This window comes from Alexandromys fortis, unplaced genomic scaffold, assembly GCF_014885135.2.
Source record: "Alexandromys fortis isolate MF-2015 unplaced genomic scaffold, M_Fortis_MF-2015_v1.1 scaffold_3, whole genome shotgun sequence".
NCBI classification, from domain to species: Eukaryota; Metazoa; Chordata; class Mammalia; order Rodentia; family Cricetidae; genus Alexandromys; species Alexandromys fortis.
The window spans coordinates 14870567-14884180 of NW_026067909.1; the positions used below are offsets into that span (position 1 = coordinate 14870567).

Here is a 13614-nt window from a genome sequence, read left to right on the forward strand (position 1 = left end):
GATGCTCACCTTACTAGACCTGGATGGAGGTGGGTGGTCCTTGGACTTCCCACAGGGCAGGGACCCTGATTGATCTTTGGGCTGATGAGGGAGGGGGACTTTTTTGGGGGAGGAGGAGGGAAATGGGAGGCAGTGGCGGGCAAGAGACAGAAATCTTCAACAAATAAATAAATAAATTAAAAAAAAAAAGAGGGAACTCGCCGGGCGGTGATGGCGCGTGCCTTTAATCCCAGCACTCGGGAAGCAGAGGCAGGCGGATCTCTGAGTTTGAGGCAGCCTGGTCTACAAGAGCAAGTTCCAGGACAGGCTCCAAAGCCACAGAGAAACACTGTCTCGAAAAAAAAAAAAAAAAGAGGGAACCCACTGTCCAACTCCTGGCCTACACACACACATGCACGCACGGAGCACATGGAGATTGAAATGAATGAGGAGGGAACCCACTGTCAACTCCTGGCCTCCACACACATGGAAGAAACACAAGGAGATTGAAGTGAATTCAATATGGGATGTTAGAGACAAAAGAGGATGGATTGAGCGAGTGAAAGGAGGAGGTGCTACTTTCTGATATGCGGTGTGACCAGGTTTGGGTGGGAAGATCACGTGAAAATGTGTGACCACGTGTGCATTAAATCAATCACTTCAAAGCATCTCTCACCTTCCATCTCTACACTGATGTCTTTCAAATGGGTTTCCTAAAGGCAGGTGACTCCAACCCATGCGTAACTACTAACCAATATCTCCACTTGACTCAAAGATACTTCCAACCCAAGGTTCCAAAACAATAGCCTCCTCTCTTTTAACTTGGCCATCCCTCCTCTTCATTAAATTCTTCACAAACCCTTTTCTTCTCCAACAGAGCTGTGTGACATTCATTTCTGCCCACATCTTACCAGGTTTCCCTAACTCTGCACTTGTGTTTCCCCTGGCACCGCCTGAGTTTTGGCTACCGTCTTCTCTCTCCCCAGCCCCACTGTCCCGTCCTTACTGGCTTCTCTTCCACGCAGCCACCCTTTCGGCCACCTCCCCACACACCAGCTAGCCTATTTGAAAAACAAAGTCACCCATTTGACTTCCCTGTTTCAATAATCTCCAGGGCACTAAAGGTGAAAAATAAAAAAAATTCTTTATATGCTATAGATATCTCTGTTAAAACCCCAGCTCTATCCCTTCCCATCCCAGGGATCTTAGGTAAGGTGTTCTAGCAATGTCTCTACCTTTTTATCTGTGAAATGGCTTAATGTTTACCTCTCCATGTTCCTAAAGGAGTTAAATAAGGGTGATGGCTCAGGGTTTAAGAGCACCTGTCGCTCTTGCAGGGGACAAAGATTTGGTTCCCAGTCCCCTACCTGGCAGCTCAGCACCATCTGTAACTCCAGTTCCAGGAGATCCAACACCTACTGGCCTCTGTGGGCACTAGGCACAAATATGTACATGCAGGGGAAACACTTATGCATATAAAATACAAAATGCCTTTAAAAAATTAAGTAAGATTCAGAAAGCTGAAGCAGGCAAATCATAGCAAGTTGGGGGTGGGGAACAGCTTGGTCTACATAGTCAGCTAGTTAGTTCCAGGCTGGCCATGGCTACGTAACGAGACTCTGGGAGAAAGAAGACAGAAAGAAAGGGGAGAGGTTGGGTTAATCTGCAAGAAATAGTCTCCAACTAATGTTAGCAACTGCTATCACCGCTCCCCATTCTCTGACTTGTCGGTGCTTCTCAAAACCAGCTTCAAACTCAGGTGATGTGTCCTGAGCCAATCTCCTTTCGTCCTCTCTTTCACAGGTTACTGCTCTCTGTTAAACTCTCTTATAACCTCTGAAGTTTCCATTCATGACACTGATTGTAATTGGTGGTTATAACTGAGCAATCCTTTTATTACTGTCCATGATCCCCACCAGGGGGTCCCAAGACCCTAGCACAGTACCTGGCACATACTAAGTCACAACCTTTGAATGAATGCTTGATTGAGGTGAGGAAGGAGCTAATGGGGCAGATGACTCAAGAAGGCTGTGTGTATCTCAGGGTGTAATACTAGCCAAGCAAGCACACGCTATGGGTTCTGTGCCAACAAAAGGAAGGAGGAGGGCAAGATGATAACGATGCGTACAGGGTATCAAGATTTCCTGCTTTGGCTGGGCGGTGGTGGCGCACACCTTTAATCCCAGCACTCGGGAGGCAGAAGCAGGCGGATCTCTGTGAGTTCGAGGCCAGCCTGGTCTACAAGAGCTAGTTCCAGGATAGGCTCCAAAGCTACAGAGAAACCCTGTCTAAAAAAAAAAAAAAAAAAAAATCCTGCTTTTAATTTAATCTGGTAGATGATCAAGCATGTTTAAATGGTCACCAGAAGCGAGGGCCATGAGGGTTGGGAGGGATGTGACCTACAGCAGAACCAGAAGAATGAGTCTCAGCCGGAAGAAGGGAGACACCTCTTCCATGGCACAGAGAGCTGAAGATTCATTTCCAGCTCTAGCTGTGACAGCACAGCCAAGCTCTTCCTATGAATCGTGCTTAGCCTGAGCAGGAAATTCGAATCCTCTGAGCAGCTCAGCGTGCCTGGTGGGTATCATTCCATTCACTTTGGCAACGCACAGGAAAAGGAGGCAGAGGTTCTCTTTGTCATTGACCGCACTGATTCACTACCGTGCAAAATACCAAGTTTCCAGAGCAACCCAGGCGCAGAGCTGAGACGGTGATCTCAGCAGTCCCTTGACTGAGCATGCTTGCTTTCCAATTTGGGAAACAGTGCAGTGAAGTAGGAATGTGGGAAGATAATGGCTGCCATGAACTGAGTGCTTACTACAGGGGGATGCTGGACTAGTACTTACTGCAATAATTCACTTACTATGGGGGGGATGCTGGACTAGTACTTACTGCAATAATTCACTCGGTCCCCACATCTTACAGGTGAGGAGACTCAGTTGCAAAGAAAGGAAGGGCAGATTTAAGGTCCTACAACAAAACTAGATTTTATTTATCTATTTATTTTGAGACACAGTTTCACTCTGTAGTCCAGGCTGTTGTAGATACAGCCTCCAGAGTGCTTGAATTACACGTGTGAACCCCCACTCACACCTCCTAACTAGACAGTCACCTCAGGGGTCCTAACTCTAAAACCCTTGCGGCCTTTCTTCCTCACCCCCTGGTGCTCAGGATTAAACCCAAGGCCTTGTGCGTGCTAGGCAAGGGATCTACCTCTGAGCTACCCCAGATCCCAAATCTATGCCTTTTAATTACTCTGCCTACTCTTCCTCTGAACAGACTAGGAGTTAGAAGATAAGGAGTCTTTCCATGAGTTAATTCTGTTAACATGGACATCCACTTAGGTGTCTGAACAGCATTTTGCTCCTCAATAAATTAAGGGTGAAAGTTAGAATGTTTGTCTTACAAGGGTTTTTGAAAGATTTACATTGCTTAAATTGGGAAATTAATCTACAAAAGCTATTGTTTATGTCAATCACAAGACCTAGTAACTCCAAATGGCCACGATCTAACATGTTGTCACTGAGACCTCAGGTCCCATAATCCTGAGCAGTGGCAATAAATGGTTCCAGTTTGTTTGTTGGTCAGCTAATTCCCATTTCATAATCAACTTTAATGTCCCTGTTGAAGTCTCCATAATGACCATTATGTACACGTTGGCCTCTTTCTTCCTGAACATCCATATACTCTGACCTCTGGGGACAGAAGTCTATGTCCTCTCTTGACTCCATTGCTTGAAGGAGAGTGAGGTGGGTTTTTCTCATTTTGTTTGTAGTCCTGACTGGCCTGGAACTCCCTTGTTGAACAGGCTGGCTTTGAACTCTCACAAATTTGTCTGCCTCTGCCTCCCCCGAGTGCTGGGATTAAAGGTGTAGCAATCCAACACAAGTGACTGATTTTTTAAAAAAAGAAAATCATAAATACCCTGAATAACAGTTCACAGTGAGCTATTCCAGAGAAGGCTAAATTCCAGTTTAACGGTAGAATCTCAGTCTTCAACAAAACTCCCCAATCCCTCTCCCCACTCATTTTACCTGTGAGGAAAACCAAGGCCAGACAGACGCAAATGTTCAGATTTTTAGAAGTACATTTAACACAATGATTTTGTCTTGTGAAAGGCACACATGCGGCTGTCTTAGTTATGCATACACTTTCAGAAAAAAACAAAATTGCTAAAATTTGGCTAACAATAAAGCCATTATTAAACCTTAAATCCAATAATTCACTGAAAGAACATTCTTTTGTTGTCCTTACTTGTCCATGTCAGACATTTCCCAGGTTTGAAGGGGCCTCCCTCTCCTCTGGAGTATATAACCCAAAGCCTCTGCGAAATCCATCCTGGTTTTTTTGGTGTTTTTTTTTTTTTTTTCTTTTTCTTTTTTTCTTTTCCTCCTTCTGGTTCCTCCCTGAGCTTAGCTCTCCAATCTGGAAGAACAGTACTTTCAGAGCTGGAGTGGGGGTGGGAGTGTCACATGACATAACGCACTTTTAGCACCCACTGAGAGCACCCACTCTGTGCATTTGCTCTGATTTGGGCATATTTCCTTCCTCTCCTAAGCAGATAGCAGCTCACCTTGGTGAATGCCATTAAACCGTAGACCACTCAGCTGCTAATAAACCAAGAAGAAACCCGTGCCAGGCCTAGAAATGCCCATCCCTGCCCCCAACCCCCTTAAGACAGGGACTCGGGCAGAATTCTCCTGGTTGATAAATGAGAGGAGCTGAGGAGCCGCTGTGATGACGGTTCCGAGAATCTGATTTGTGAGAAGGCAAATCTCCAGGAGCACCATGGAGATGCTTTTGGAAAGCGGGCCAGCCTACCTGCCGGAAGGAGGACGAGAGAAAGGGGGCAAGGCAGAGAGAAACGCTTAAGCGAGATGGCCTGGAGGTGCCCAAAAAGGGACTTTTGAAAAGGAAACGGAGGCCGCATCTCGGGGAAACCTCGGAGGTGAGTGACATTAAAAAGGGCTGTGCACCCTGGCAAAGGGGCATCAGAAACAAAGGTGCAATGTCCAAACTGGGAAGAATGAGCCCCGTTAACTGTGGGTGGTACCCAGACGCCCAAGGGCGTCGCGGGGTAGGCAAAGACCGGAAGGTGGGGGTCAAGCAGGGCATCCACGCGGAAGACCGTGGGGGGTCGGGAGCCGGCAGAGGAGCGGCCGTCCTGAATTTGCCCCGGGGAAGGTCAGCGACCCTCGGCCGGGGAACCACAGTAGGAACCGAGAGGGGCCGCGGTTGCCATGGCGCCGGGCGGGGAGGGGGTGCCTCGCGCCCCGCCCCAAGCCCCGCGGGGCCGGCGAGCTCCAGATGGTCCCGGGCCTCCCGCGGGAGCCGGCGGCCTGCGGCAGGGGGAGGCTATTGTCCTCCTTCCGCGGCGCCGCAGTCCCGCCGCTCGCGCCCGCGCGCAGCCGCCACGCGCCCCGCGGCCGCCGGCCCCGCGCGCCCCCCGCGCCGCTCGCGCCCTGTGACAGCGCCCGCCTGCCGTGCGCCCCGCCGCCGCCGCCGCCTGTGACCGCCCGCAGCCACCCCTCGCGACCCGGCTGTGGGCGCGGCGCCGACCAGTGCGCCCCGGCCAGCCGCGCTCCCGCTACCCGGCAGGCGCTCTGCACCCAGGTAGGTGCCTCCGGCGCCCCGGCCCGCTTTGTCCCGGCCGGCAAGGAGGCGCGCTTTGTGCGACTGCATGCAGGCGTTGGGGTCGGTCCTGGGAACCCCAGGAGGGAGGATGCGACGCCGAGTGCCCGGGTTCTGTGCGGGCCAGCCAGGTACCACTGAAGACAGTGGGGGTGGAGGCTTGGGGCACGCGGACATCTCTGGAGCGCAGAGAAGAGTCTGGAAGAGTTGAGCTGACAGGCGCGCTGATGGATCGGGGTCGCCTGGGCTCGGAGCGCGTCTGGCAGCGCCGGCTTTTTCTGGTGCGGTGGTTCCTGCGGGGACCAGCCGGCGCCGGTCGGGGGACTGGGAACGTGCTCGGATCTGTCTGTCCGGGGCCTGTGAATACCCAGCTTCCTCCAGCTCCGCAGCTTATTGGTAACTGGCTTTGAGGCTTCGTGGGCTTCTCCTCACCTCTGTGGTAGCTAGCTCCATGCTGCCCTTTAGGTCTCGCATGGGTATGAGAGGTGGACACGGTTTGGTGGAGATGACTGTAGTTGCTAGAGAGGATGAATCCTTCAGGCCATGAGGAAGCGTTGTGTAAGGTATTTCTGGGGCTCTACATTTACAGGGCAGTGAAGTCTGCCTATGACAGCTGCCTGACTGGGGTTTCAGTTCCAGCTCCACCATCCGTTTATACCATCCACTCTGACTCCAGCCTACTGCACCCCAGAATCCTCATGACACTGCATGCTTGTCTGACATGGAGGCTTGCCCCTGTTCTAACGTGATTCTCCGTGGGCTGTTTCTCAGCTGCTGTCCCCATTACAATTCCAGTCTTCAGAGCCTGGGTTTGTAGGCATTGCCGGTCGGTATCCACAACCCGGTTTCTCTTGAAGGTGAAGAGAGCAGAGTGAGTTCCAGATGTGTTTGTGTGTATCTCAGTTAGAGCGTGGGGCAACCACCTCTTGGCATGTTGAGAAGAGTAGGACGGGATCAGTGGTGAGGGAAGAGCTAAAATGGAGCGTAGACTTTTCTGGTTAAGAAACTGATGTAAGCTCAAGCGTGGGGAAGGTGGTGGTAAGGAGGGGAAATGAGTCTGAATAATTATGTCCGGGGTGGAGGATTTTTTTATTTATTTGGGTTTTAGGCCAGGTGATCTTCCTGCCAGTTTCTGGGTGCTGGGATTACAGGTGTGCAGCACCAAGCTCAGCCTAAACAGCAGATTCCAAAGGAGAAAATGAAAACATCCGCGCGTCTTCAGCCTGGCTCCCCATTCCCTCCTAGCAGAGCCCTGAGCTTCATCAGGAACACTGCCTGGGAAAGATCAGGGTTTATTTTTCTTTCTTCTCTTTTCTGTCTTTCTCCTGCTTTCTTAAGCACCCCGCATCTCACTGTGACTCTTTCCCCCTTTCTCTCCCTGCCAATCCATCTATTTATACTTTGAGTCAGATGAGATTTTTATTTCGCTCAAGTCCCTATCTGTCCTAATGTATTGTTCAGCCTCTGGTCATTTATTCAGCCCCGGCTTCCCAAGGCTGTCCAGCCCTGCCCTCCTTCCTCTCGGAATCAGTTCAGTTTGATTAGTTCTAGAGCACACTTCCGCTTTGCTTTTGCTCTGTCGCGGCTGGGGCTGGGGTTGCTGCCCTGAGAGGGAAGAGGTATTTTAGTTTAGCTCTGGATAAGACCTGCACGTACTTAGAAGTCATCCACAGTCATACTCACCCCCGGAACTCTGTGCTTTTCAGTCCTCGGAGCTGCCCGAAGGAGTTGCAGCTGCAGGCTTGGTCAGTGGCCCTCTGAGTGAGCGCCTTTCGTCAGCATCTTTTGGGCCACCTGGGAATGAGTTAGATATGCAAAGTCCCAGCCCATTCCAGATCTGCCAAACCAGAAATAGGTATTGAGGGAGGCAGTGATCTGTTCCAGTGGCCCAGCACTCAGGTCATGTGATCTGTATTTGTGACTCCTTAGTCCCCTGCTAGTGCTTACCTTGAAAGTCCTCCAGCTGAGAAACAGGTCTTTTCTCCTCCCGTCTCCATTCTTTGCATGAGTGTTTTCTTCATCCCTAAGAAAGACATTGATTCATTGGCCAAAATAGGAATTATGATGAATTCATGTGATGTCTCTTTAATACATATTCTGCTGGGCCCAGAGAGAAGTGAGAGACAGACAGACAGACAGACAGACAGACACACACACACACAGAGAGAGAGAGAGAGAGAGAGAGAGAGAGAGAGAGAGAGAGAGAGCGCTACCCCTGCTCTCAAGGAGTTAAAGAGGAACAAGCAGACACACACACACAACTGACGTGTCGTGAATGTGATAAGCACTGTAATGTGTAATAGCTGTATACACAGGGCTGAGTGAAGCACAGAGGAGGAGGATCACTAAGGGGGTAGAGAAGTAATTGGAGCAGGATGTGGAGAGAAGAGGAATAGGAGGACAAGACAGGGCAGGAAATAGGGCCTCTAGCTTTTCAAACCAGTGCCAGTGGAGGAAAGTGAGAGGGGACCCCGATGACTCGGGACCAGCCCCTAGCTAAGCAGAGCCTGTGTTGTAGCAAAGCTCCAGCCTGAAGCTAATGGGAGGTACTGCTAGCCTGATTCTAACCACATAAGCCTCTTGGGCCTGGCTGAGGTCAGTGGCTAAGAATGAGGGAATGCAGAACTGTAATCTGGATTAATGGTGGCACCTTCCTTCCGCTGGAGTTCAGGAATCCTTGAAGAAGAAAATTGAGGATTCTCCACAGTCATGTGGATGGAGGTTTGCTGGAAGACTGAGCACAGGAACCCAGGTCCTATGTAAGGGATGGTCTGGGTAGAGAAATCTCAGGCAGAAAACTTTCAGACCCTGGAGCTGGCAGCTGTTGGAGCACAGAAAACATATTGTACAAGATGAAGGGGGTCCAGAGCTAGAGAAACTGACTGTCAAGGCACAGGGATGGGATTGTAGTGAGGTTTTTCCTATAGAAGGAAAATAGTATAATAAAATAATGAGGGGAAGCTGGGTGTCATATGGGGGTGCTTTTGCTGGGGTCTGTGGAGAGATTGTTTGGGTTCTAATGCCCTTCCTTCAGCTGAACTGACAAGGACTGCTGGTGAGGAGATTTTAACTCCACACACAGAGCAGGGCCAAGGCTAGTGCTTCTAGTCAGATTCTGTTTTCTTGTTCAGAAGCTAAAACTGTTAGCTGACTGGCGCAGGTCATGCCTGGCTTATAGTGTTCTTTGCTCAGGGTGACTCAACTCTGCCCTACAATTTAGTTTCATATAAATATTTACAGAGCAAATCCAATGGCTCTGTTGGTGGAAATGATGGGAAAGGAGCCCTAGACCAGTGGAAATTAAACCCCTTGCTCATCTATAGGGTAATGAACGACTAAATCTAGGGACTAGAGGCCTAAAAGTCCTCCACCTGAGAAACAGGTCTTCTCTCCCGTCTCCATTCTTTGCATGAGTGTTTTCTTCATCCCTAAGAAAGACATTGATTCAATGGCCAAAATAGGAATTATGATGAATTCATATGATATCTCTTTATTGAATAGCTATTCTTCTGGACCCAGAAAGGAGAGAGAGAGAGAGAGAGAGAGAGAGAGAGAGAGAGAGAGAGAGAGAGAGAGAGAACGAGAACTACCCCTGCTCTCAAGGAGTTAAAGAGGAACAAGCAGAGACACACACACACAACTGACGGTCGTGTCGTGAATGTGTGATAGCTGTATCCACAGGGCTGAGTGAAGCGCAGAGGAGGAAGGATCACTAAGGGAGTAGAGAAGTAATCGGAGCAGGACGGAAGTCTTCACTGCTTGGACTAGTCAGTTTAAACTGTCCGTGTGATAAAGCCTAGAGTCATCTGAGAGGAGAGTCTCCATTAACAAGTTGTCCGGAGGAGATGGGCCTGTGGCCATGCCTGTGGGAAATGTCTAGATTGTTAGTTGATGTAAGAGGCTCCAGTCCACTGTGGGCAGCACCATTCCCTGAGAAGGGGGCCCTGGGGTGTATTTAAAAAAAAAAAAACAACTAAGCATGTTTCTAAAAGGAAGCCAGCTAGCAGGGCATCCCTCTGTGGTTTCTGCTTCCCCTGCTTCCATTGCTGCCTTGCCTTCCCTCAGTGATGAACTGCGACTTGAGAGTATAAGCCAAATAAATCCTCAGAAGATCTTAGGACAGCAACTGAAAGGAAACTAGAACACACCTCCTTCATGTCACTCCCAGAAAAGCGCTGGTGTGGGGCGCTACCCAACCTCAAGGAGGGCACCTTCGGAACCAGCTAACCATAGTAGCTAAGTTCTGCCTTTGTGTGCTCATGTGCACACACACTTCTACCCACCTAAAACTTTACCATCCAGCCTTCAAACCACAGAAGTTTTCCTCACCTCCTTCCTTCCCAGATCAGGTATTTTTTTCCCGAAACAGAGTTTCTCTGTATAATAGCGTTGACTGTCCTGGAACTCACTACGTAGACCGGACTGGCCTCGAACTCACAGAGATCCACCTGTCACAGCCTCCTGAGTGTAGCATGATTAATGAAAACTCAGAGACAGATATTGGGGTTCAACCTGAAGGTCAGAAAAGCAAAACAGCCAGCCACTGGCTCTTAGCTCTTGCTGAAAGAAATGGTGATCCTGCCTCCAGGAATCTCAGAAAGAGACTGAGCCTGAGAGCTGTCTTCTCCCGTTTTATATTCCTCTCTAGCACTGGGATTAAAGGCGTGTACCACTAACACCTAGTTTCTATGGCAAACTAGTGTGGCCACTGGGATTAAAGGTGTGTGTCACCACTACCTGGTCTGTAAGGCTGATCAGGGTAGCTGTTTTACTCTCTGATCTTCAGGCAGGCTTTATTAAAATACAAATGAAGCATCACTATACCTGAGTGCTGGGATTAAAGGCATGGGCCACCACCACCAGATGAAGTAGTTCATGAGTTTAAACTGTCTTGTGATGAAGAGGTATTAGGAAAATGAAAAATGTGGGATTTAGAGTTCTGTTAAAGTTACAACTTTCTACCCCCCATTCTCTTGAGTGGCTAGTAAATGTTGTTTTACACCAGAACTTTGGACCTTACAGACTTTCAAAAAAAATCCCCAGCAGCTAATCTGAAGCTCATTTGAGGACAGAGTGTGTTTGCTTAAGTTAAGGTCATAAATAGTACTGGCAAGTATACACGATCCAGATACCATAGCCTAGACCACTGAGGCTGGGTTGAGTGCTGATCCCTCAGGCCACTGCTAAAGGGCCCCAGGATGGTCTGGGAGATGTTAATAATATTCTCTGTACCAGATGCTATGAAGAAGAGTTAGAGGGGCTGGAAAGATGGCTTGCTGGTTAAAAGCAGTGGTGTTTTTCACAGAGGACCCAGGTTCAATTCCCAGCACCCACATGGCGGTTTACAACTATCTATAATTTCAATTCTGCATCCTTTTCTGGCCTCTCTGGGTACCAGGCAAACATCTGGTACATGTAATATATATATGCATCAAAACATCCATGCCCGGGCTGGAGAGATGGCTCAGTGGTTAAGAGCATTGCCTGCTCTTCCAAAGGTCCTAAGTTCAATTCCCAGCAACCACATGGTGGCTCACAACCATCTGTAATGAGGTCTGGTGCCCTCTTCTGGCCTGCAGACATACACACAGATAGACTATTGTATACATAATAAAATAAATAAAATATTTAAAAAAATCTATGCCATAAAACAAAATTTAAAAAATCTTTTTCAAGACAGGGTTTCTCCAAGTAGCTCTGGCTGTCCTGGAACTTGCCCTGTAGAGCAAGCTGGCCTCAAACTCAGAGATCTGCCTGCCTCTGTCTCCTGAGTGCTGGCTTCATTTATTTATTTATCTGTTTATTTATTGAGGGGAGCAAGATCCTCTTTTTTAAAAATTTAGGAAGAACCTTACTTCAAAACCTAGTACTTGCCTGGTGGTGGTAGCAGACACCTTTAATCCCAGCACTTGGGAGGCAGAGACAGGTAGATCTCCGAGTTTGAGGCCAGCCTGGTCTACAAAACAAGTTCCAGGACAGCCAGTACTGTTATACAGAGAAACCTGTCTGAAAAAAAAAAAAGAAGAAGAAGAAGAAAGAAGGAAGGAAGGAAGGAAGGAAGGAAGGAAGGAAGGAAGGAAGGAAGGAAGGAAGGAAGGGAAGGGCAGGTGAGTGGCAGGCTCAGCACCCCCAGTGCTCTTCACAAGCCGCGTCTTCTTGTAGGAACAGGAAGCCACCCACCACCATGAGCAGCACTCTGTCACCCACAGACTTCGACAGCTTGGAGATCCAGGGCCAGTATAGTGACATCAACAACCGCTGGGATCTGCCCGACTCAGATTGGGACAATGACAGCAGTTCAGCCCGCCTCTTTGAGAGGTCCAGAATCAAGGCCCTGGCAGGTAAGGAAAGGCAGGGAGGGGCAGGGAGGTGATGAGATGGGTGGAGGTGGGTTTATGAGCTCGGAAGGGAGAATCTTCTGTCTTTATGGGATGACTGACTTTGTTTTCTAAGTTGCTGCTCTGAAGCAACAGATACGGACCCCTGGTCCCCAAGTCCAACCTCAAGGTCAAACTTCATGCACTGAACAGTATTGCTTAGCTCCCTTCTTCCCTAACTTGGAGATGCCACTCACATTAACCCTGGGAGTGACCAGCTGCGTGGATGAGCTTCCTTTCATGACCTAAGCCCTGAGTCAGGTCTCTGTCCCCACAGTGCTTTGCTTTTTACTCTGCTTGTCATTTCTGTCCCATCCACCTCTCCCTCACCTTCCCTCCCAATGTGCCTTCCCTTATTTCGACTGTCACTTCCCACACCTGTTCCCTGTCCGGCCCCATTATCTTCCTGGCTCCCTCCCCACCTGTTCCTTCTACTTGCTGCCTGTCACTCCTATTTATTTACCTGTTCCCTGGAGCAGTTCTTTCAGCTGCCACCCTCCCATTCTCCCAGGGTTTGCTCTCCGCCCACCCCACCTCAACCCCTGCCCTCCCTATGGCCAGGACTCTCCTCTTGGCTGTGCTGGGCACAAACAAACCTGTCTGACAGGCCTCCCTGCATTGAGGGTGGGGGGTGGTCATGGCAACAAGAGTACAGCTGCCACCTGACACCACCAGCCAGTGGCTGTTTTGGGATTGAGTCACCCACACACCCTAAGGCCACCCACCCAATCTGCCTTCCACGTTCATCCCTCCCTCTTCATAGCTCCTGACCTGCCCGTGGCCCAGCCAGTTCCAATATGAGAGATTACTTCCACTTAAGGGGTGATCTTCCTGCGGGGTGGCTCCCAGCAGAAGAGATTTGGAGGCCTTGATGATTTTTACAAGTGTAGGTTCTCCAGAAGGATGAACTTGAGAGCCTCTAGACAGAGGGTCCAGAACTTAGGGTTCTCAGAAGCTTTCCCAGGAAATCCTACTCTGCCCTCCCAGCGCCAGAAAATGGCTACAGCTTGTGGGGTTCATGGGTCACTCTCTCCTGGCATCTTCCTGACTGGGACTGAAAACTGACTGATGAAACACTCATACAGGCACTTTAGTAGTTCAGGGAAGACAAGAAATGTGGGGTATGGTGAAGTGTGCCTGGTTCCCTGGTTTTAGATTTGTGTATCCTCTGGTACTATCATTGATGTCATTGTGCACATGCTACCCAAAACTCTCATGATATCTGCAATGATATATACCTTCCAGAATGTCACTGTGTCTGTACAGGTCACACGCCAACCAATGTGCTCATTATATCTATGCACACATGCTTCATGCCACCTAGTAAAGTTTCCAAGTCTAGCTCATATGACAGCTGCCATTCAGAGCTCTCACCATGTCTGTAAGCATGCCACATGCCACCCAGTACTGCTACCATGCCTGAACATTTAACACATACGTCCCAATATGGTCAAACTGTGCGCACAAGACCGGCGCCAATCAGAACTGTCGTCACCATATGCACACACACACACACACACACACACACACACACACACACCACTCAGTGTTCCTGTGGAGTGTTTATCCCCCGCTCAAGGCTGGGCTCCTCTCAAGAGGCATCACTGAATGGGCTCTGCTCTGCACA

The 13614-nt window shown here is 49.3% G+C and overlaps 2 protein-coding genes across 3 annotated transcripts in view; one reads left to right on the forward strand and one right to left on the reverse strand.

The window, feature by feature from the left end:
* Window positions 1-13614, reverse strand: part of Top6bl (TOP6B like initiator of meiotic double strand breaks) — a 113707-nt gene that overhangs the window by 99655 nt on the left and 438 nt on the right. Inside the window, exons 2-4 of one of the 2 annotated variants that reach the window (XR_007590877.1) lie at window positions 7558-7633; window positions 7294-7404; window positions 6467-6885 (exon numbers count right to left, since the gene is read on the reverse strand). The gene's annotated coding sequence lies outside the window, so the exon portion shown is untranslated. Of the gene's footprint in view, window positions 7216-7293; window positions 7405-7557; window positions 7634-13614 lie in introns of those variants that run through there. The other variant, XR_007590878.1, reaches the window with a different exon arrangement.
* The window catches only part of Sptbn2 (spectrin beta, non-erythrocytic 2), a 42242-nt gene continuing 34098 nt past the window's right edge, over window positions 5471-13614 (forward strand). Inside the window, exons 1-2 of the mRNA XM_050137586.1 lie at window positions 5471-5592; window positions 11773-11951. Coding sequence (XP_049993543.1) covers window positions 11795-11951 — 157 coding nt within the window. The 5' untranslated portion in view covers window positions 5471-5592; window positions 11773-11794. The remainder of the gene's footprint in view (window positions 5593-11772; window positions 11952-13614) is intronic.